This window comes from Pleurodeles waltl, chromosome 10, assembly GCF_031143425.1.
Source record: "Pleurodeles waltl isolate 20211129_DDA chromosome 10, aPleWal1.hap1.20221129, whole genome shotgun sequence".
NCBI classification, from domain to species: domain Eukaryota; kingdom Metazoa; phylum Chordata; class Amphibia; order Caudata; family Salamandridae; genus Pleurodeles; species Pleurodeles waltl.
The window spans coordinates 403,012,787-403,037,471 of NC_090449.1; the positions used below are offsets into that span (position 1 = coordinate 403,012,787).

The 24,685-nt window shown below is 46.3% G+C and overlaps 1 protein-coding gene across 1 annotated transcript in view; it reads right to left on the minus strand.

Annotated features, from left to right (window-relative positions):
- The window catches only part of STUB1 (STIP1 homology and U-box containing protein 1), a 184,106-nt gene that overhangs the window by 139,014 nt on the left and 20,407 nt on the right, over positions 1 to 24,685 (minus strand). Inside the window, exon 2 of the mRNA XM_069210638.1 lies at positions 3,976 to 4,174. Within this exon, the coding sequence (XP_069066739.1) occupies positions 3,976 to 4,174 (199 nt within the window). The remainder of the gene's footprint in view (positions 1 to 3,975; positions 4,175 to 24,685) is intronic.

The following is a 24,685-nucleotide window of genomic DNA, read 5'->3' on the forward strand; positions in this document are numbered from 1 at the left end:
ATTCCCACACCTGAATTTATTTTTCCTTTATACCTTTCTGTGATGTGGGTCAATAGGAAAGTTGGAAAATGTCCTGAAACTGCTTAGGATACTGCAGCTCAACAGGGCCTGTGAGTCAGTGGCAAGCATCACTGCTCCTCTCTTCCCCGATCCATCCATCCATCCTTCCTCTTTATATCTTGGTTAGCTGGATTTCCATGCCCTCTTATGAACACAGTAACCCTTTCTAGGAGGCAATGTGCAGAATATTTGAACATTTGTTCTACTCCTTATGTCACAGTTATGGTATTAATATGATTGTTTTTATTTTTCCAAACTGATTTCAGAGCACTCTTTAAAAGGGGCACTCATTGGTTAACTTTCTTTTTGCTTGACCGTGTTAACCGATAAATCAGCCTTTTCCTCTTTATGCATTGTCAGCACCAGACGGAAGGCTGTTCTTTAATGATCCTCCACCATGGGATCCATCTGGTACTTAGGCACTAGCCTAGTCTCATTCTGCATCTTGCTGCTCTGAATTAAAAGGAGCAGTTGGTGACAGCAGCAGGACCACCACTGGCTGTGGAAAAGGAACTTCCACTTTCTTTTCCAGCACTCTTCCTTTTCTTTTTAGGGATCAATATGTTCAGAGATGTTTTGCCATGACTTCTTTAAAGGTCATCTTTTTATTCTTTTTCTGCTAGGCCAACAGATAAACTTAACTGCCTTGCTGGAAGTTGAGCAATAATACACCCTGTTTCCAGGTCAATGTCAATCCAACTTTGGCGCATATCAACTAGGTTTCTTCATCTATGCTGTATTCTGTAGAACATAATATACATTTTTTTCAGTGTTCAGTTCCCTTTTGGAGTTTGTCAGGAGAGTTTGACATTTTGGAGACAGAAACTGAATATAGTTTCCCATGCCTCTTTTTAGAGTTAAAAGTAATTAAACTCTGATATGGTGCTTCAAACCCAATGGTCCTTTTGTAGACGATCAACCTTTTCAGTGTCGAACTTCAGTAAAGGTTCAGTGTTCATTTTAAGGCAGTGTTCATTTGAAGGCAGACTCTTGTCTTGAAGTTCAGACTCCTTTACAGGATGATCTCACGAGGTAGGTCTCCACATTGTTAGTGTAGAACTACGCCCTTTCAACCCAGTGATGTATTAGATGCTGTTTTGTCTCCTTAGATGCAGCGCCCTGTCCTGATCGGCAGACTTCTGTAGGTGTTCTAAAGAACATTTTCCTGCATAGGAATCTTTGGCTTGGGAAGGGAACTGACTGAGATCATCATTGCCTAAATCAATAGTTCTGGACCGTTTCATGGTTACACCCTATTTACTGGTTTTGTTACAATCGTATTCTTCCACAAATGTTCCTTAAGGTCACTTTGGAGAGACCCATGTTTCCATTAAAACATGGTGCACCCACCATCTCGAACATGGTAAAAGTTTGGATTTGTTGTGATCCTTTGAAAAACATTAAGCTACAGATATTATGATGTTCTGCACAAGGGAATGTGGTACTGCACTTTCAAGAACATTTAAAGGGTGTGCTTTCAATTCCCCCCCCCCACCAAAAAAACAAACAAACAAACAAAAAGAAACACATGGCATTATTCTACAGCTATTGCAACTATGTGATGTCTCTATTGCTTCAGTGCAGTTGTGTGATTATCTTCACTGTGTGCTTACTTGTGGCGGGCAGTTTATTCACGAAGCCCTACTAAACACCTGACTGATAGTGAAAAAATATACTCTAGTGTTAAAAATTGGGTCCTTGGTTGGCAGTCAGGTTATCCCCTGTCCAAGCAAGGACCCTCAATCTAGTCGGGCTAAGTCACACACAATCCAAATTATCCTGTGCCCACCCTCTGGTAGCTTGGCACTGAGCAGTCAGGCTTAACTTAGAAGGCAATGTGTAAAGTATTTGTGCAATAAGTCATACAATAACAACATAAAGCACCACAAAAATACACCACACAGTGTTTAGAAAAATATATAATATTTATCTGGATAAATGTAGGTCAAAACGATCAAAGATGCAATTAGTAAAGATAGAAATATCACTGAAAAGTGATATCAAGTGCCTTAAGTCTTTTTAAAGCAAACAAAGTCTCTTTCAAGCACAAAGTACCTAGTTTGCGTGGAAAATCTCCGCAAAGGGCCGCAGAGGAGGAGAAGCGTGGAAACAAAAGGGGTGTGCGTCAATTTCTCGGGCCGCACACGGCGATGCATGGTTTAGTTTACACGCAGGGACGGATGTGCGTCGATTTCCAGCGCTCCGTTGTGGATCCTCTGCGGGTTGCAGGATTTTCAGATGCCCTGGGGACAGTGCGTGGATTTCCTGTCACAGGAGCTGCGTTGATCCGGTGGGCGTTGCGTTGAATTTCTTCGCCTCAGGCAGAGAGCAGCAAGGCAACAGCAAGGCAGTAGTCCTTCACAGAAAGCAGTCAGGTGAGTCCTTTGGGCAGCCAGGCAGTTCTTCATGGCAGGATGCAGGTTTGGGTTACAAGTTTCTTCTCCAGGAAGTGTCTGAGTTGGAAGGGGCAGAGGCCCTGTTTAAATACCCAAATGTGCCTTTGAAGTGGGGGAGACTTCAAAAAGGCCCGAGACATGGTTAAGGGGCTACTTAAGTGGGTGGCACAATCAGTGCTGCAGGTCCACTAGTAGTATTTATTCTACAGGCCCTGGGCACATATAGTGCCCACTTCTAGGGACTTATAAGTAAATTAAATAGTCCAATGGGTATGATCCAATGTTACCATGTTTAAAGGGAAAAAGCATATGCACTTTGCACACTTTACCACTGCTAACCAGTGCTAGAGTCTAAAAAAACAGCAAAAACAGTGTCCAAAAAGTGGAGGGAGGCAGGCAAAAGGTTAGGGGGGACCACCCTAAGGCTGTCAGCTCTAACATCTAGGATGAGCTTAGTGTCTGTGAATTTGGAGTTTCAGGGGATGTGATCACAAGTCATTTGATGCATGACTGAACACGAAATTCTTGCTGTAATAGTCCAAACCTTACAGGGGTCTGTATTATTACTTTAAAGAGACACAGAATATTAAACTGAACTCATGATTCATAAAGTAACCAATAGTGCCTCTTGAGGGCTGCATCTGACCCATCACATTTCATGGAATGGCTATTAAACAGAATGACCTAACAGGGAACTTACTAACATGCCACTACTCAAATCTCCTTACAACAAAATCCCAGGTCACTGTTTAATGCCCACTTATGGGATGAGATGTTAAAGCTTCAATATTTAGCAGAATGGTAATTTTCAAACATTATGAGGATTCAATATGTTTTATTGTGTATTGTTACGCAGACAAGGAATTTTTTTTTAAAGTATGTTTGGAAATAACGCAAAGGCATTCAAGAGATTTCAGCTGCGGCCTGCCTATTATGTTCAGAATTCAAGGTATTCACGGTAATGGGCTGGTTGAAGCAGCTTTCTTGGAAAGTGGGAAGGGAAGAAGGGCTTGAGGCTAAATGTATTTCAATTTGTAAACACCTTCCCAAAATGGTTAGTGAGATTTTATTTAGTGGGACAAACTCCCCCAGCTTCTGATGAAACAGGGTGAAGCACTTCATATTAGACACACATTTCTACTGATGAATGTGCCACAGACTACCCCATCCTGATTTTCCAGTGAGGAATGATGGCACACATATGGCCCCCATTCCCATGGATGTCTGTGGGACACGAGTGGAGTCAGCAATGACATGGGAAAAGTGACATCTAGCAGACTGTCTTCTAGGCATTAATGATGGCACATACCTCTATAGATGCAGGGCGAACAAAGCAAGTCCCCAAACTAAACATCTTGCAGACACCTGACAAATCTAATTTGTGAGTAGCATGTAACCTATGTACATCCATACTGGAAAGTTTGGTACGAATCTCAGAAATGACTAGTTCAACATAATCTCAGTAGTCACCACTAGCCACAGAAGAGAATACCTCAAAGGGAAAAGTTTTCCTGTTTACCTCTCTGAAGGTTAGCTATGGCCTCATCATAGTTCTCGAGCTCCAGTTGGCACTGCCCCAGGAAAAAGTGTGCTTTAACGGACTGGCTATCGAGCTCCAGGGCATGCTTGCAGTCTGCCAATGCCTTATCATGCTGCTGCATCTTCAGGTGGCAGAGGGCCCGGTTGGTGTAGTACACAGCCACAGATGGGTTTCGGTTCTGCAAGACAAAGATACAAATTATTATTGAACGGGCTTCACACTAAACCAAAAACACTATTACATCCAGATGTAGTTCTCTATAAAGGCTCTTTCCTTATTCTATCTATTTTTCAGAATGCCACACATTAAGAAGGAAGTATTGCAAAAAGCACTTCCAGTAATGTTAGCTCATCTCAGAACTTCATTTTGGAGAAAGTTCAGGGCGGAGGCCAAATACCCAGTGTGAATTGTGCAAGATTAATTAGAAGTCCTGAGCCTCATCTTTCAGCACACAAAAGCAAAAAATACGGCCTAAAGCTCAAGTCACAATGGGGGCAGCAATGGTTTAAGAAATCTGGAAGAACGTCCTGTAATGTTCTGGAGCTTGCATGGAGCCTTTTGGCTTACATAGTCCTTCAGTGGTAGTTTACATGCAAGAGCAACTAACCCTCTAAGCAACCAATAAACAAATTGTCTGCTCTTTAAGAACAGGATTACTTAACAAAAAAAACAAAAAGCATAACTGCAGATCACAGCATGCGTTTTCAGGAGTCTATAAAAGGCTATCCCGCCACTCTTCTTGCAAAGTAGACGATTTCTACTGCAAGACCGTACATTTATGGTCATCCCCAATTTTGCTTTATTTCATTTGGTGGTTTCTATAGTCTCGTCGATGGTACACCTACTGTCAGAACAAATTATACAAATAGAAGTGATTAACTCCTGAGCAAAAGCCGATACATCACTAACACCTGTGTGACTGGGCAAAAGCTGATGTATCACTAGCAAAAGCTTATACAAATCAAATGCCTAGAATGATGGTTCGACGTCACAAAACCACTTATGTTACTATGGCATCACCCTCATTTCTAGCATCTCTTGAAGAAAAAAAAACAGGTCTTGCTCCATCAGACTTATGTGCAATCACAGAGAGCACTTATCACAACATCGCTTTCCTACTAAGGTCAAGACACACTGACCTGCATACTCTTGAATCTACTGGCAAATGGAGTACCATTGTGGTGCCAAACAGTTGTTGGGAAACACTGAAGATGAAAATTTGGGAGTGAAATGTTGAAGTAAAGAGCCTCAAGACAGCAAGACTATAAATCAAAACAGATCAAGGCAGAGAAGGACTTCTCGGAAATACTGGGTTGGATTTGGAAGAAAAATCCGCTGCACTATCTTGTGAACAGGGAAAACAAAATGTGTGAACACTTATCTGTTTCATACTCTGCATCTGGTAAACCAATAACAGTGAATACTATACATGTATTACAAATCATGGTTTCCACTTTTTGGAGCATAAAAACTGTAACATCTCCCTTAGGCTTCTTGATATGCCAATACACACAAAAGGTGTGGCAAGCTGATTGAGATGGGCATGCTCTCCGGCTGGGAGAGGTGGTCATCAGGTGTACTCACACGAGGTTCCCTCTGATGTATGTGTGACTACAAGGACCTTCATCCATTCCCCAGACCAGTGGCTGTTACCCCTCTACTATAGGGTGCTTATAAGACGACTTACCACTCGGGTAGGATCTGGCTGTGTTCCCCTGTTTTTGCAATCTTCTAATTGGAGTAAGTGCTAGTTTTCCACGTAACTAGGGATCCATAGCCCTGAAGAATGCCCCAGACCTACACAGGCTCACTGTGAGGGCAGAAACATGTTGACTGTTGTATGAAGGGCTGAGCCATTATACTCATGCTGACTGTTGACCTACGTTTTTAATCATATCAACAGACACTCTTATTAAAAGTGAAAACTACTGGTAGTTTGTTAGGCATTTGTACTGATCTGGATCCCAGTATTATTCAGTAAGCTTTATCTAAGAACTCCTTCTGGTATATCTGAACTAAGAGGCTGAATCCGCCCGGGTGCCACAGTCCTACCAAAGTGGGGAAGAGGTGGTCTATGATGAAGCATAACACAATTAAGTGTGTGAGACCACTTCTTCCGGAAAGGAGGAATGTGAGACCACTTCTTCCGGAAAGGAGGAATCCCCAATAGTTCCATCAACATATTAGATTTTCCATGAAACTATTTATGGTGTTAGGGTCACAACCCAACTAAGCGTACCCATCTCAATCAGCTCTCCACATCTTTTGTGTGTATTGTCTAGTTTTGATAGTTTTGAGAGGACGTGTGGAGAAACATATACTTCTCATCTCTCTCTCTATATTTTGCATCCCCGACACGCCAAGCCACATCAATCTACCAATGAACAATAAAAACAACACTCACCAAAATTAACAGCCCCCATACCCAACAAAAATGTTCTGTCATAACATTCTCTACAAGGCTTTTCTGAACTCATCGTCTCAATTCCCATCTAGCCTGGGCAACTTGTGATGTACCATATTTCAGTACTACCACAGTAACTTCAGAACTACATCCCTATCAACATTTACTTAACAGAGGCTTCCAAGAATATAACAAAACTATATTCTTTTTGTCTAGGTAACATCGAGCCCTTCCCACCCACTTTCCCCTGCACCTCTATCACTGCAATCCCTAGACAAAAATTATCAACAGAATGGATGAAAAAAGCAATCTTGTCCTGCAAGGGTATGGCCAGCATTGCAAAATAGCTTATGCTATTTACTAGTGCTCCAGTGCCTAATTCATCCACCATTCTGCCTCCACTGTCGAGCGGAGCTCGAGAAAACCAATGTGGCGACTGGCTGGGATTGCAGTGGCTGCAGTGGTGTGAAACCTGGCATTTTCATGTGCAGAGGGAGGAGTGGAGGTGGCACTGACCTCACACACACACCAGATGGCCAGTACCGCCATATGGCTGCCTTCTGTTGTGGTACTGAGGTTTAGTGGTGTATGTGATGGTCATCCTGTGCTGGTAGAGAGCTGGCCCTCAGTGAGGAAGTAGGGCACAGAGTGTCGACCCCGGCAAGGAGGGGTCACCTGGGCAACTGATGGCCCTATAGGTCAGCACTGCTGACTGGCCATGGTGGAGTGGGGTGGGGGTGGGGAGGGGGGGGACAATCTGCAGGGCACGGCTGATGCCTCAGGTGTAGCTCCTTGGCATGACCACATCAGCCATGGATTGTCATCACCCGGGGTGCGGAGTGGTACTCCTCCCGAGGCAGCAAGACACCTCTCTGCTGTCAGCCTAGGCTGGAGACCGCAGCCTGGTGACGCCTTCTGCATATGTTAGGAGATGGCTTGGTGCGTGGTGTGGTGCCAAAAAAGGGACAAGCGGGGTGTTGCTGTGCTACAGAGGTGCTCACAGGAGACAAGAGGCATTAAAACACAGAGTATCAGTGGTCTTCCGCCTTCGTGTGTGTCCCCTTTAGTACGCTGGAGTTGGGGTATGCCACATTTCCCCTACCACAACTGTTAGCAGACCCAACTGAGTTATGGTCCACTGGCCAGAGGCACAAGGGACCAATTGAGTGAGCTGTTGTGCAGATTCCCTGCCAGGACCCATATACTGCAGACTCACCACATGAGAGCCCCTCATTTCCTGCAACAATGGGTGCATTTGCAGACTAGTTGGGACTTGGTGGGCTCAGTGTGCTCAACATGTGCCTGGAGCACCTCAAAAGGGCATTTTCTTTCCTTGCATCATTGAAAAAGTAGCTTAAGAAAAGGAAATGTGTTCACTGTCTGTAGGGGAGGGGCATCTTTCTTTCCCCTCCTTTGTAGATTTGGTGTGGATGGAAATCTATTCTTGGCTTACTAAGTCTACATCTGGTGGGAGTCGGAGCACTCATGCCGCTCTATGCTGGGAGGTCTTGTGGCTCTGACCAGAGAAGGGTAGATGTTACAGTCGCACCACCTTGGCGAAAGAGAAGACTCTTCCTAAGCAGAACAAGCTTGATGAGTTCACAAAGCCCCTCCCACAAGGTGAAGAGCCCCAGGCTCACTCGTTGGCTTGCCCATCAACGGACGATGTTGACATCTGCAACAAAGCTATTCTACAAGTGATCCACTCATCCAGACATGGCCTTAAAGTAAAGATTGGAGAGGTGGTTCCCAAGATCATACTTCTTAGGCACGCTCTTCCCATTACGACCAGCCATGTCAGAAGCTTAAAATCACAATCTCCATTGAGAACACAGTGACCACACTTCAGCTGTCAGTTGAAAGGCTACAGAGCACAATGTGGAGATGGCAGACAGAATCAAAGAGGCAGAGGGCCGGTCTCGCCACAACAACCTTTTCTTTTTGGGGTTTTCAGAGGGGTTTGAAAGGCCCCACCTGGAGAAATTTCTGGAATCCTGGCTCTGTGGTTTCCTCCTGAACGATCAGATCTCTAAATACTTTTTGACTGAGTGGCCGTCTCCCAAGTCATTATTGCTCATTTCCTGAACTACTGAAATAGGCACCTCATCTTAAAAGCTGTGAAAGGACTTGACGAATTTAAGCACAAATCCCACAAAATCCTTATTTTCCTGGACTACATGAGGCTAGCACAGACCCAGAGCAAGTCCTTTAAACAAGCGAAGCAAAAAAGTGCAGGCTATGGACCTGAAATATATGCCTTTATACGTGGCTAAACCCAAAATTTTATTCCAAGGGAAAGCACTGTTATTTTGACCACTCCAACCACAACAACGATTGGGTAGAAGATGTCCCCTATGTGACTGGACTGAAATGTGGCAGACCGATGCTACCAGCTACAAGGTGAATGCTCAGTGGCAAAATGGTGGGACCAGGCGGGGGCAGCACTGAGGCTCTCGGCAGAACTCCCAAAAGCAGGGGCGGGCCCAGCTTGGAAATTCATGACACTTCCCATTAAATGAATTCACACAGATGATGGTCATGGTTGCTCTTTGTCCTCGTCAACAGCTCTGGTGAACCGTTGGGAGACGTGATGTGTGGATATTGGGAAGCTTTAGTCCCTGGAATTGTATTGATGTAGAGTCTGTTAGTATGTGATGTTCTTACAAGTTGGGGTGACAGTTGCTTCTGGGTTGAAAGTGTAGGGTGGGTGGGAGGTCTTGTAATATTCATTTACATTACATAAGGGCACACAGTAGTACTGCATTTATAGCATATGCACTCTGTATCTATTACTTGTCGACTACCCTTTGCAATGTACTCACAAATGAAGGTGTTGACCCTAAACGTCAATGGGCTACTGGATAGGATTAAAAGAGGGATGGTGTTTTAAGTGTGTGAAGGGATTGGCACCAGAGATACTCCACCTTCAGGAAACCCATTTGTTGGACACTAGATGTTCCATTCATGCCTCACTAGAGGCTCTGCGGGGTGGCGATACTCATACACAGACCATTTCCACTGGTCATTACAAAATTCCAAATCTACTGCCAAGGTTGCTGTATTTTATCGGAGGACCCTGGGTTCTGGGTAGTGTTTATGTGGCATCTACATTGATTTGCAGCATGCTACAAGGTTTGTCAGAGGAGCTGCTCCAGGTTCAGATGGATACACTGTTTCTAGGGGTGACTTTAACACAGTAATAGACAAGTCCCTAAATAAGACATCATTGGCCACAATAACCAGAACTCAGGCCGTTAGCGGGAGGGGTGACTTTGCTGGCCCTGGACAATGTGTGACATAACTGGCACCCACAAGAGCATGAATTGACACACTGCTTACCCTTCTATAAGCGTAGCTCCGAATTTGATTGGCCTTTGGATTGGCCTTCCTGGCGGCCAAGACCTGGAACTCCCTCCCCACCAGCCTCAGGACCACCCAGGACCACTCCGTTTTCCGGAGACTCCTAAAGACTTGGCTGTTCGAGCAGCGATAACCCCCCCTTCCCCCCCTAGCGCCTTGAGACCCGCACGGGTGAGTAGCGCGCTTTATAAATGTTAATGATTTGATTTGATTTGATTTAGAACCCTCCTGTGAGGAGCTGAATTCCCTCAGATTTTCCACCGCACATCGTGCTAAGGAGTCTCCACGGAGCTCTGCTCGGTTGTTTCTCAGGAATACTTATTCTAGAGGTGTTTTTGATTTTGAATTTCTTCAAGTAGGTGCTTCAAACTGACCACCATGTCAGAGACACCTAAGAAGGAGCTTTTCAGGTATTGTGCTACCTGCATGAAGAAGAGGTTTCATGTCAATGACCCACATGACAACTGCATATACTGTCTCTACCCGAACCATAAGACCAGAGATTGCAAGGTATGTCGAAAGGTTTCTACTAAAACCTTGAAAGATCGACAGGGCCATCTTCTCCTTTGGCTCAGAAGTTGAAGACTAGGGACAACCCGGTCTCTGATGACGACAATGCTTCCTCATCTGTGTTAGTCGTCAAAAAACCTGTAAAGAGACATAGTGAGGCCGCAGCCACCAGCGAACCTCCCACAAAGGCACTTAAAAAATCTTCTGAGGACTCCTTAAAGTATTGTAGCCCTCCAAAGAAGCATTCTTCACAGACTGAAAAGACAAAGAAGTCAGATTCCTCATTAAAATCTAGAAAGGAATCTCATTCTGAGCCCCCAACGCTGTCTCTGCAGGTTAAGCACACATTCAGAAAACCAGCTTCTGCACTGCTGACGGCAACATTGTTGACGATCTCCCCGTCGACAGCTCAAGCGTAGACGATAACATCAACCATCGTCACTATCTCTGTGTCGACAGCAGCCTCAAAGGAATCCTCAGACGATACTGTCATCCTGGTCGACCGTACGACCCATATCGTCACTGTTGCAATAGCTGTCGACGCTGCGCATCTCTTAGACGATCACACCATCGTCTATACTTTTGTTGATGAAGCTACCATCGACGATTCCGCTGATGACGCTATTGACGTCGATCAACTTGTCGATGCCACCACCGCCGAGTTACCTATCGCTGATGATGATAGAAACACCACCAAAGGGGAAGAAGTCTTCAACATTGCCTATTTTCTCGTCAACGGAACATTCAAAACTTCAAAAGCATAAAAAACAAAGTTTGACGCCATCCCTCACATCTCCAAGTAAAGTTTCAAGACTATTACCATCCCACCTTTTGGATGAGGATGATTCAGAGAATGGCCTATATGGAGTGTATAGAGGCCCTTCACAGCCACATGTCAAATGTCAGGATGATTCAGACGATGACTCTTATTATGACCCCCACAGCATTATGTCCAACCATCCCAATGACAGCAGGACTTTGTATGTCTACCTTCCAGCTTGTTATCAGAGCTACGAACTATGTTTGTAGACTACAGGGAATGCTTCCTGCCAGTATCTGCATCAGTACAACAGCCATAAAGTTCTACAATCCCGGCAACCCCTCAGCCACTTCCACAGCCTCAAATGTATCCTCAACCACAAGGTTCCCCTCAGGCGATACCAACACAAAACCTCATCTCTTCGGAAGAAGATGGGGAAGAAGGGGAGATCTGCAACTATGAAGATGAATGGGATGACTATATAATACCAGCACCTGCTTCTCCTGTGAAGCCTGCTGTAGAGCCTCCTCCTGAGGATATAGGGGTTTTTCATAACTTAATAGAAAGGGCAGCCACACACTTTGACTTACCAAAGGCATCAGCGCAGCAGGATTGTTTCCGGTACGATTTTAAAGAGCCCCACAGGAAAATGGTAAGGGCTATCCCGATCACTGACCACATTTGGAGCAAGGTTTGAAGATTATGCATAATCCTGCAACAGATCCAGCAGTCTCAACCAAGCTTGATAAGAAATACAAGGCCATACGATACGAATACAAGGACACGCTCCTGCATGTCTAACAGGTCATCCAAGGCAGGACTCTTATTTTACAAGCAACACAATGCCGCTCTAGGAACCCTTCCACACCTTTAACACACCACCAGATAAGGAAGGTAGGCACCTGGATAACATTGGGTAATGTTTTTCTTTGATGTCTGGCAGTGTAGTACGAGCTGCAAATTCCCCAGCGCTCCTTGGGAGATAGGATAGGAAGCTATGGTCAGACATTGCTCAATATTTAGAAGAACTCTCGGAAACCATCAAGGATGAGGTAAAAAAAAGTACTACTCAAGGAGTAACGTTCTTCTGCTGAAATAATTGACTGTGCACTCGACATTGTGGTCATGGGTTTAGACAATTAGCTGGGGCAGCAATATTAAGACGACAAGGATGGCTTAAGGCCACTAAATTCTGGCCGGAGGTGCAGATAAACACTTCGGATCTTCCTTATGATGGGGAAGCTTTATTTGGAAAGCACGTTGATAATCTGCTTCAAGCTATAAAATCAGACACGGATACCGCCAGATCGCTAGGCACCCTTCATTTCGTGGAGGATACCAACAGTATGGGTATCCAACATAACTCAGCGTCCAGCTACACCACTAGACCACAATATCATCACAGACAGCCACTTTCAGCGGCATACAGCAGACCTCCTCAAAGAGGAAAGCCTGGGAGGCAGAGCAAAGAAGCCTCTCCGTAGGCAATGACAAGATTCAAGCGCCGGCTACCTCTCGCTCATCCCCAATAAAACTTCAAGGAACGCTGAAAGATCACCTCCACAGTTGGAGTCAAATAACCAAGGACCAATGGATATTGGATATAATACAATTCGGCTACCTCCTAGAGTTTATACAAATACCCCCATTGACACCACTTTCTCAGGTGCAACAAAAACACCTGCGTTCGCTCAACTTAGAAGTGGAAATCATGTTACGAAAAGGTGCAATAGAAATTGTATACTATTTCCAAAGGGGGAAAGGCTTTTACTCCTAATTCTTACTCGTTCAAAAAAAGTCTTGCTTATGGAGACCGATCCTGGACTAAAAAGAGTTAAACAGGTACCTGAAAGAGCAAACATTCTGCGTGGTCACATTGTAGGACATCTTGCAACTTTTCAACAGACCGGACTACATGGCCTCCCTAGACCTTCAGGACACCAACTTTTATATACCCATTCACCCAAGACAAAAAAGATTCTTGAGATTCACAGTAGCCGGCAAGCACTTTCAATTCAAGGTCCTTCCCTTCTGCCTCAAGTCCCTCACCCCGGATTTTTACCAAGTGCCTAGCTCCAGTCACAGCTTACCTCAGACGCAAATGGCACCAAGTTTTCCCATACTTAGACGACTAGTTAGTAAAAGCTCCCAAAATCCAGTCAGCACACAAATCCATCAAAGCAACCTTGTGTCTCTTTAAAGACTTGGGCCTCACTCTCAATCAAGAGAAATCTGTGCTTCAGCCATCAAAAAAGATAACCTTCCTGGGAGCTATATTAAATATAGACCGACCCAAAGCATATCCAACATCGGACAGCCAAGAAAATCTAATCGCATTAGCTAAGTGTAAAGAAATGGCTCCCTGTTGCAGTTACCCCCCACTTTTTGCCTGATACTGATGCTGACTTGACTGAGAAGTGTGCTGGGACCCTGCTAACCAGGCCCCAGCACCAGTGTTCCTTCACCTAAAATGTACCATTGTATCCACAATTGGCACACCCTGGCATTCAGATAAGTCCCTTGTAACTGGTACTTCTAGTACCAAGGGCCCTGATGCCAAGGAAGGTCTCTAAGGGCTGCAGCATGTCTTATGCCACCCTAGAGACCCCTCACTCAGCACAGACACACTGCTTACAAGCCTGTGTGTGCTAGTGAGAACAAAATGAGTAAGTCGACATGGCACTCCCCTCAGGGTGCCATGCCAGCCTCTCACTGCCTATGCAGTATAGGTAAGACACCCCTCTAGCAGGCCTTACAGCCCTAAGGCAGGGTGCACTATACCATAGGTGAGGGTACCAGTGCATGAGCACTGTGCCCCTACAGTGTCTAAACAAAACCTTAGACATTGTAACTGCAGGGTAGCCATAAGAGTATATGGTCTGGGAGTCTGTTTTACACGAACTCCACAGCACCATAATGGCTACACTGAAAACTGGGAAGTTTGGTATCAAACTTCTCAGCACAATAAATGCACACTGAGGCCAGTGTACATTTTATTGTAAAATACACCACAGAGGGCACCTTAGAGGTGCCCCCTGAAACTTAACCAACTAGCTGTGTAGGCTGACTGGTTCCAGCAGCCTGCCACACTAGAGACATGTTGCTGGCCCCATGGGGAGAGTGCCTTTGTCACTCTGAGGCCAGTAACAAAGCCTGCACTGGGTGGAGATGCTAACACCTCCCCCAGGCAGGAGCTGTGACACCTGGCGGTGAGCCTCAAAGGCTCACCCCTTTGTCACAGCCCAGCAGGGCACTCCAGCTTAGTGGAGTTGCCCGCCCCCTCCGGCCACGGCCCCCACTTTTGGCGGCAAGGCTGGAGGGAACAAAGAAAGCAACAAGGAGGAGTCACTGGCCAGTCAGGACAGCCCCTAAGGTGTCCTGAGCTGAAGTGACTCTAACTTTTAGAAATCCTCCATCTTGCAGATGGAGGATTCCCCCAATAGGGTTAGGATTGTGACCCCCTCCCCTTGGGAGGAGGCACAAAAAGGGTGTACCCACCCTCAGGGCTAGTAGCCATTGGCTACTAACCCCCCAGACCTAAACACGCCCTTAAATTTAGTATTTAAGGGCTACCCTGAACCCTAGAAAATTAGATTCCTGCAACTACAAGAAGAAGGACTGCCTAGCTGAAAACCCCTGCAGAGGAAGACCAGAAGACGACTACTGCCTTGGCTCCAGAAACTCACCGGCCTGTCTCCTGCCTTCCAAAGATCCTGCTCCAGCGACGCCTTCCAAAGGGACCAGCGACCTCGACATCCTCTGAGGACTGCCCCTGCTTCGAAAAGACAAGAAACTCCCGAGGACAGCGGACCTGCTCCAAGAAAGGCTGCAACTTTGTTTCCAGCAGCTTTAAAGAACCCTGCAAGCTCCCCGCAAAAGGCGTGAGACTTGCAACACTGCACCCGGCGACCCCGACTCGGCTGGTGGCGATCCAACACCTCAGGAGGGACCCCAGGACTACTCTAAGACTGTGAGTACAAAAACCTGTCCCCCCTGAGCCCCCACAGCGCCGCCTGCAGAGGGAATCCCGAGGCTTCCCCTGACCGCGACTCTTTGAATCCTAAGTCCCGACACCTGGGAGAGACCCTGCACCCGCAGCCCCCAGGACCTGAAGGACCGGACTTTCACTGGAGGAGTGACCCCCAGGAGTCCCTCTCCCTTGCCCAAGTGGAGGTTTCCCCGAGGAACCCCCCCCTTGCCTGCCTGCAGCGCTGAAGAGATCCCTAGATCTCCCATTGACTTCCATTACAAACCCGACGCTTGTTTCTACACTGCACCCGGCCGCCCCCGCGCTGCTGAGGGTGAAATTTCTGTGTGGACTTGTGTCCCCCCCGGTGCCCTACGAAACCCCCCTGGTCTGCCCTCCGAAGACGCGGGTACTTACCTGCAAGCAGACCGGAACCGGGGCACCCCCTTCTCTCCATTCTAGCCTATGTGTTTTGGGCACCACTTTGAACTCTGCACCTGACCGGCCCTGAGCTGCTGGTGTGGTGACTTTGGGGTTGCTCTGAACCCCCAACGGTGGGCTACCTTGGACCAAGAACTGAACCCTGTAAGTGTCTTACTTACCTGGTAAAACTAACAAATACTTACCTCCCCTAGGAACTGTGAAAATTGCACTAAGTGTCCACTTTTAAAACAGCTATTTGTGAATAACTTGAAAAGTATACATGCAATTTTGATGATTTGAAGTTCCTAAAGTACTTACCTGCAATACCTTTCGAATGAGCTATTACATGTAGAATTTGAACCTGTGGTTCTTAAAATAAACTAAGAAAAGATATTTTTCTATATAAAAACCTATTGGCTGGATTTGTCTCTGAGTGTGTGTACCTCATTTATTGTCTATGTGTATGTACAACAAGTGCTTAACACTACTCCTTGGATAAGCCTACTGCTCGACCACACTACCACAAAATAGAGCATTAGTATTATCTATTTTTACCACTATTTTACCTCTAAGGGGAACCCTTGGACTCTGTGCATGCTATTCCTTACTTTGAAATAGCACATACAGAGCCAACTTCCTACATTGGTGGATCAGCGGTGGGGTACAAGACTTTGCATTTGCTGGACTACTCAGCCAATACCTGATCACACGACAAATTCCAAAATTGTCATTAGAAATTGATTTTTGCAATTTGAAAAGTTTTCTAAATTCTTAAAAGACCTGCTAGGGCCTTGTGTTAGATCCTGTTTAGCATTTCTTTTAGAGTTTAAAAGTTTGTAAAAGTTTGAATTAGAACCTAGAACTAGTTGTAGATTCTTAAAAAGTATTCCAACTTTTAGAAGCAAAATGTCTAACACAGATGTGACTGTGGTGGAACTCGACACCACACCTTACCTCCATCTTAAGATGAGGGAGCTAAGGTCACTCTGTAAAATAAAGAAAATAACAATGGGCCCCAAACCTACCAAAATACAGCTCCAGGAGCTTTTGGCAGAGTTTGAAAAGGCCAACCCCTCTGAGGGTGGCAACTCAGAGGAAGAGGATAGTGACTTGGAGGAAAATTCCCCCCTACCAGTCCTATCTAGGGAGAACAGGGTCCCTCAAACCCTGACTCCAAAAATAATAGTCAGAGATGCTGGTTCCCTCACAGGAGAGACCAACACCTCTGAAATCACTGAGGATAGCCCCAGTGAAGAGGACATCCAGTTAGCCAGGATGGCCAAAAGATTGGCTTTGGAAAGACAGATCCTAGCCATAGAGAGGGAAAGACAAGAGATGGGCCTAGGACCCATCAATGGTGGCAGCAACTTAAATAGGGTCAGAGATTCTCCTGACATCCTAAAAATCCCCAAAGGGATTGTAACAAAATATGAAGATGGTGATGACATCACCAAATGGTTCACAGCTTTTGAGAGGGCTTGTGTAACCAGAAAAGTGAACAGATCTCACTGGGGTGCTCTCCTTTGGGAAATGTTCACTGGAAAGTGTAGGGATAGACTCCTCACACTCTCTGGAAAAGATGCAGAATCTTATGACCTCATGAAGGGTACCCTGACTGAGGGCTTTGGATTCTCCACTGAGGAGTATAGAATTAGATTCAGGGGGGCTCAAAAATCCTCGAGCCAGACCTGGGTTGATTTTGTAGACTACTCAGTAAAAACACTGGATGGTTGGTTAACTGGAAATGAAGTGTGTGACTATGTTGGGCTTTATAATTTGTTTATGAAAGAACACATTTTAAGTAACTGCTTCAATGAAAAGTTGCATCAGTATCTGGTAGACCTAGGTCCAATTTCTCCCCAAGAATTGGGAAAGAAGGCAGACCACTGGGTCAAGACTAGGGTAACCAAAACTTCCACTGGGGGTGACCAAAAGAAAGGGGTTACAAAAACTCCCCAGGAGAAAGTGGGTGACACTAGAAACAAAGAAAAAGAGTCCTCTGTAGGCCCCCAAAAACCAGAACAGGTGGGTGGGCCCCAAGACACAACCCAAAACAAAGGTGGGTACCAGGGTAAGAACTGGGATGCCACTAAGGCCTGGTGCCACAACTGTAAACAGTCTGGGCACCACACCAAGGACACTTCTTGTCCCAAAAACAAACCCCAGAACAAAATTCCTGGGGTAACCAGTGTAGCCATGGGAGATGACTCCTCAGATGAGGAGGTCTTCCTAGCCTTCAACTGGAAACAGGGCCCAACAGGTGAGTTGGAGATTCCAGAGGGAAGTAGACACTTCCACCACCTACTGGTGAATGGAATCCCAACCACTGCCCTGAGAGACACTTGTGCCAGTCACACTATTGTGCATGACAGGCTGGTGCTCTCAAACCAGTACATCCCAGGTGAGACTGCCAGGGTAAGAGTTAGCCTAGACAGGGTCACTAAGAGGCCTGTGGCTTTAGTGCCCATAGAAGTGGGTGGCACTCTTAGCTGGAGAAGGGTAGTAGTCAGTACAGACCTCCCCCTTGATTGTCTCCTTGGAAATGACTACCCAGAGGTTAGTCAGAGCCCAAGAGAGAAACTGGTCCAGTGCCAGTCCTCTCCCAAGGATTCTGGAAGTCCTACCTCTGCAGTAAATGCAAGCAGGCCCCAGAAGAAGAAGAAAAGAAAACAGAGTAGGAAGGGTGGACAACCTTTAGCCAAGGTTACAGCAAGCCAAGGAGATTCTGCTCCAGTAGGGGAGAACTCCAAAAATGGCCCTGATAAAGTCCAACCTGACCCACAAGAAGTCCTGGCTCGTCAGGCAACTGTTAAACCTGAGTGGGTGGCTCCTCAGCTAACAGAAGAAAGAGTGGAAGAAGGGTGTTTACTACAAAATGTGGTAACCCCCCACTCTAATACAGCAGACAGGCACCCTGAACCCAAAGAAGCCTGTAACTTAGCCCCTTCCCTTGTAGGTGAAGAGCTAAAGGTGTGGTTCTGGGCACTGACAGCGGTCAGTGGCCTCTGCTGGGTGTTAGCCTTTATGGCTGCACTATCCTTGGCATGGTGGTCAGACCCCATGCCAAATAGCAAGTTAGGCCCCCTGACCCTGTTGGTCATGGTGGGGTTACTCCAGCTCTGGGTAACCTCTTTGGGTAAGCTAGGGATGACCCTGGCTAAGATAAGATTAGCAGAGGTGGATACCTCTAAACCCAAAATAAAAAGAATGGGTGGAGACATTGAAGAGGCAGACAAGAGGCAATTCAGACTAGGTCCTATCACTGTGGAAGTGGGTCAGTTCCCCAAAGGGAATGACCTGAACAGAAGGATGTAAGGCAGAGTAGGCCCTGCAACTAACCAGCCTATTTCTCCTACTCTTCCTCGCCTGTCAGACTAGGAAGACTCTCCCAGCTTGGGCTGAGTCTCCTGGCCTGTGGGCTGGGGGGGGCTTGTGTAAAGAAATGGCTCCCTGTTGCAGTTACCCCCCACTTTTTGCCTGATACTGATGCTGACTTGACTGAGAAGTGTGCTGGGACCCTGCTAACCAGGCCCCAGCACCAGTGTTCCTTCACCTAAAATGTACCATTGTATCCACAATTGGCACACCCTGGCATTCAGATAAGTCCCTTGTAACTGGTACTTCTAGTACCAAGGGCCCTGATGCCAAGGAAGGTCTCTAAGGGCTGCAGCATGTCTTATGCCACCCTAGAGACCCCTCACTCAGCACAGACACACTGCTTACAAGCCTGTGTGTGCTAGTGAGAACAAAATGAGTAAGTCGACATGGCACTCCCCTCAGGGTGCCATGCCAGCCTCTCACTGCCTATGCAGTATAGGTAAGACACCCCTCTAGCAGGCCTTACAGCCCTAAGGCAGGGTGCACTATACCATAGGTGAGGGTACCAGTGCATGAGCACTGTGCCCCTACAGTGTCTAAACAAAACCTTAGACATTGTAACTGCAGGGTAGCCATAAGAGTATATGGTCTGGGAGTCTGTTTTACACGAACTCCACAGCACCATAATGGCTACACTGAAAACTGGGAAGTTTGGTATCAAACTTCTCAGCACAATAAATGCACACTGATGCCAGTGTACATTTTATTGTAAAATACACCACAGAGGGCACCTTAGAGGTGCCCCCTGAAACTTAACCAACTAGCTGTGTAGGCTGACTGGTTCCAGCAGCCTGCCACACTAGAGACATGTTGCTGGCCCCATGGGGAGAGTGCCTTTGTCACTCTGAGGCCAGTAACAAAGCCTGCACTGGGTGGAGATGCTAACACCTCCCCCAGGCAGGAGCTGTGACACCTGGCGGTGAGCCTCAAAGGCTCACCCCTTTGTCACAGCCCAGCAGGGCACTCCAGCTTAGTGGAGTTGCCCGCCCCCTCCGGCCACGGCCCCCACTTTTGGCGGCAAGGCTGGAGGGAACAAAGAAAGCAACAAGGAGGAGTCACTGGCCAGTCAGGACAGCCCCTAAGGTGTCCTGAGCTGAAGTGACTCTAACTTTTAGAAATCCTCCATCTTGCAGATGGAGGATTCCCCCAATAGGGTTAGGATTGTGACCCCCTCCCCTTGGGAGGAGGCACAAAAAGGGTGTACCCACCCTCAGGGCTAGTAGCCATTGGCTACTAACCCCCCAGACCTAAACACGCCCTTAAATTTAGTATTTAAGGGCTACCCTGAACCCTAGAAAATTAGATTCCTGCAACTACAAGAAGAAGGACTGCCTAGCTGAAAACCCCTGCAGAGGAAGACCAGAAGACGACTACTGCCTTGGCTCCAGAAACTCACCGGCCTGTCTCCTGCCTTCCAAAGATCCTGCTCCAGCGACGCCTTCCAAAGGGACCAGCGACCTCGACATCCTCTGAGGACTGCCCCTGCTTCGAAAAGACAAGAAACTCCCGAGGACAGCGGACCTGCTCCAAGAAAGGCTGCAACTTTGTTTCCAGCAGCTTTAAAGAACCCTGCAAGCTCCCCGCAAAAGGCGTGAGACTTGCAACACTGCACCCGGCGACCCCGACTCGGCTGGTGGCGATCCAACACCTCAGGAGGGACCCCAGGACTACTCTAAGACTGTGAGTACAAAAACCTGTCCCCCCTGAGCCCCCACAGCGCCGCCTGCAGAGGGAATCCCGAGGCTTCCCCTGACCGCGACTCTTTGAATCCTAAGTCCCGACACCTGGGAGAGACCCTGCACCCGCAGCCCCCAGGACCTGAAGGACCGGACTTTCACTGGAGGAGTGACCCCCAGGAGTCCCTCTCCCTTGCCCAAGTGGAGGTTTCCCCGAGGAACCCCCCCCTTGCCTGCCTGCAGCGCTGAAGAGATCCCTAGATCTCCCATTGACTTCCATTACAAACCCGACGCTTGTTTCTACACTGCACCCGGCCGCCCCCGCGCTGCTGAGGGTGAAATTTCTGTGTGGACTTGTGTCCCCCCCGGTGCCCTACGAAACCCCCCTGGTCTGCCCTCCGAAGACGCGGGTACTTACCTGCAAGCAGACCGGAACCGGGGCACCCCCTTCTCTCCATTCTAGCCTATGTGTTTTGGGCACCACTTTGAACTCTGCACCTGACCGGCCCTGAGCTGCTGGTGTGGTGACTTTGGGGTTGCTCTGAACCCCCAACGGTGGGCTACCTTGGACCAAGAACTGAACCCTGTAAGTGTCTTACTTACCTGGTAAAACTAACAAATACTTACCTCCCCTAGGAACTGTGAAAATTGCACTAAGTGTCCACTTTTAAAACAGCTATTTGTGAATAACTTGAAAAGTATACATGCAATTTTGATGATTTGAAGTTCCTAAAGTACTTACCTGCAATACCTTTCGAATGAGCTATTACATGTAGAATTTGAACCTGTGGTTCTTAAAATAAACTAAGAAAAGATATTTTTCTATATAAAAACCTATTGGCTGGATTTGTCTCTGAGTGTGTGTACCTCATTTATTGTCTATGTGTATGTACAACAAGTGCTTAACACTACTCCTTGGATAAGCCTACTGCTCGACCACACTACCACAAAATAGAGCATTAGTATTATCTATTTTTACCACTATTTTACCTCTAAGGGGAACCCTTGGACTCTGTGCATGCTATTCCTTACTTTGAAATAGCACATACAGAGCCAACTTCCTACACTAAGCAAATACAGAGAAGAAAGTCTCTTTCAGCTCAATAATACAAATCTTTGAAAGGAATGTCATCTTGTATCAATCTGATTCCCTGCTGTCGCCTTCAAATGCGCCCACTACAAGCGGAACTGCACAAGCAATGGAAACAAGCGCAAGGATCCTTGGAGACATAATGCAGGTAACTCCACTCATGATAGCCTCTCTGGATTGGTGGACAGTACGTGCAAGTGTCTTCGGAGGCCTACACTTTTTAGCTCAAATTCCCCTGTTGAACATATCAACAGATGTGTCAATGGATGGATGGGGTGCGTACTTGCAGGATCTTCAAGTAAGCTGCAAATGGCGCCCCTCTCACTGCACTCTTCATATCAACCTCCTCCAACTGAGGACAGTATTATTGGTGTTACAGGCCTTCCTTCCCAGAATTTGCAGGTCAGCAGTGCTTGTCAGAACAGACAACACCACAACAATGCCCTACATCAACAAGCAAGGAGGAACTGGCTCACATCTACTATCTCAGGCAGCACAAACCATTTGGAACTGGTGCATTCGACATTCTTTGCACAAAGGCAGAACATGTCCCAGTCCATCAAAACGTCATTGCAGATTCTCTGAGCAGACTAACATCATCTACCCATGAATGGGAGTTAGACCAAAAACACTAGACGGAATATACTTTCAGTGGGGCAAGCCGAACTTTGATCTCTTCACGACCTCTCAGAACGCCAAATGCCGGTTTTACAGAAGTTAGCATAACCAACAGGAGTCATGGAGGAATGTCTTTTCAATAGCATGGTCAGGAAACTATGCCTACGCCTTTCCTCTAATCCCTCTCCTCCCGAGAGTGATCAGCAAGATCAAGTCAGAATCCTGCCGGATAATACTAATAGCTCCTCCTTGGCCAAGTCAACATTGGTACATGGAGCTACTACTGATGTCTCTATGTCCACCCATAAGGATAAAACCGATTCCCTCATTGCTGACCCTGAACCAGAGCCAAGTGAGACATCCGGATCCCAAATCTCTAAGCTTATCGCATGGCTCCTGAGTTAAATCAATTCGGCCATTTAAGCATCCCTAAAGATTGCAAGGAAATCCTAGTCCAGGCAGATAGCACAAACAAGATGTACCGCCTAAAGTGGAAACAATTCGGTTTGTGGTGTAGGTCTGCTAATATACATCCTATTTCTTCCTCTCCGGAAAAGATCTTGCATTACCTATTGAATCTAGCGCACTCAGGATTGCAACATGCATCATTTAAAGTTAATCTGATAGCAATTTCTCGGTTTAGAAGAATGTCCAGGTAAACCATCTCTTTGGTCTCAGATGCTCATGAAACAATTCTTGAAGGGTCTTTTTAGGTCCTATCCTCCAGTAAAGGCCCCTCCTCCGGCATGGCAATTGAACACAGTTCTTGGCCAGCTGATGAAGGAATCGTTTGAGCCCACTCATAGAGCAGACATCAAATATCTTACATGGAAAGTAGCACTCCTCCTTGCGCTTATGTCTGAGCGTAGGGTTAGTGAAATACAAGCTTTCACAATACAGGAACCCTTCTTGCATTTCAAAGAGGACAGTTATTTTTCGCACCAATCCTAAATTCATACCAAGGTCCCTCGGACTTTCATCTCAACAAACCTGTGGTGTTGAGGACATTCTTCCCTAGAACTCAAGGGGCAGCAGAAAGATCCCTTAACTCGCTAGATCTGAAGAGATGCCTCAAGTTTTATTTGGACAGGACGAAAGCTTTTAGAAGGACAAACCAACTTTTTGTAGCCTTCAGTAACCCTAAGAAAGGGTTCCCAGTAACCAAAACTATTTCTCATTGGATTAAAAATGCAATTTTTCTTTCCCATCAGAAAGCTGGTCTGCCTTTGGATGCTAAAGTCCACGCACATTCGACTAGAGCCATTTCCACGTCCTGTGTGCTATTTTCAGGAGTATCATTGCCGAGATGCAACGTGGAAGTGGGCACATACCTTCAAAAAACACCACTGCCTAGATACTGAAAAGCTCAGAGATGCAGCGATTGGACAGGCGGTGCTCAGACATCTGTTCCAATAAAAGTGAGCCATCTGGTGTTCCCAACATCTGCTTTTTACTGTACAAATGCACATTTTCAATAATTTTATAGGTGTTCTGTTATCATATTTTAAACCTAAACATAAATGTAAAAAGTGCGGATACTGTCTTATAATAGTACAACGTTTATATGTTTAACCACAGAAATGGGCTAATTACTGCTTGCTATTCTGATTCAAGCATGTGAATCTATGAAAGTTCCAATACTGGAGTAAGAAACTAGTTACTTACCTGTAACTGTAGTTACCCAGTAATGGAAACTTTCATAAGATTCACATGTGACGCAACCATCTCCAGTGGGGAGATCATCTTCATTTTCTCAGTATTGTCTTTCCATTAGCTCTAATGCTCGGAAAATCTGAGGGAATTCAGCTCCTCACAGGAAGGTTCTAGAAGGTTCAGGAAGGTTCTAGAGGGTGGTGTAACCTGATTGGTGGATTCTGGAGTTTGGTCCATTTTTACAAAATTACATTGATATGTTACTAAGTTAAAGGCCTAATGCCTGTAATGTATTTGTACATTAGAGCATTGCTTTTGTATAACACTTGGGACTCCGATCTCTATGACGGGGAAGGATTCAAGCATGTGAATCTATTAAAGTTTCCAATACTGGAGAACTACAGTTACAGGTAAATAATTTGTTTCATCTCTCTCCTTCCACATCTTGGCAAGATGCTAGAATCCCTAGTAAACTGTCGGAACACCAGCTATATGGAATAGAACTGGATTCTACACCCCACCCAGATGGGCTCGGGTTCAGCACAGAATTAGCCATGCTCGGAGTCACTGAATACATAAGAGGCAACCTTGACTCAGGGCAGAAGGCAGCGGTCATCTTATTAGATGTCTCCGCTGCCTTCAATACGGTGTCACACAAGATCTTTCTAGAAAGGTTAGAGCAGGTGGGAATTATGAGTCCCGTTCTGAAATGACTCCGCTCCTACCTCGCTGACAAACAAAAGGAAGTATTTCTCTCCCTCTTCACTTCCCAGTTTAGAACCATACGACGTGGTGTCCCTCAGGGATCACCATTAAGTCCAACTCTTTTTAATATTTACCTGCCCTATTA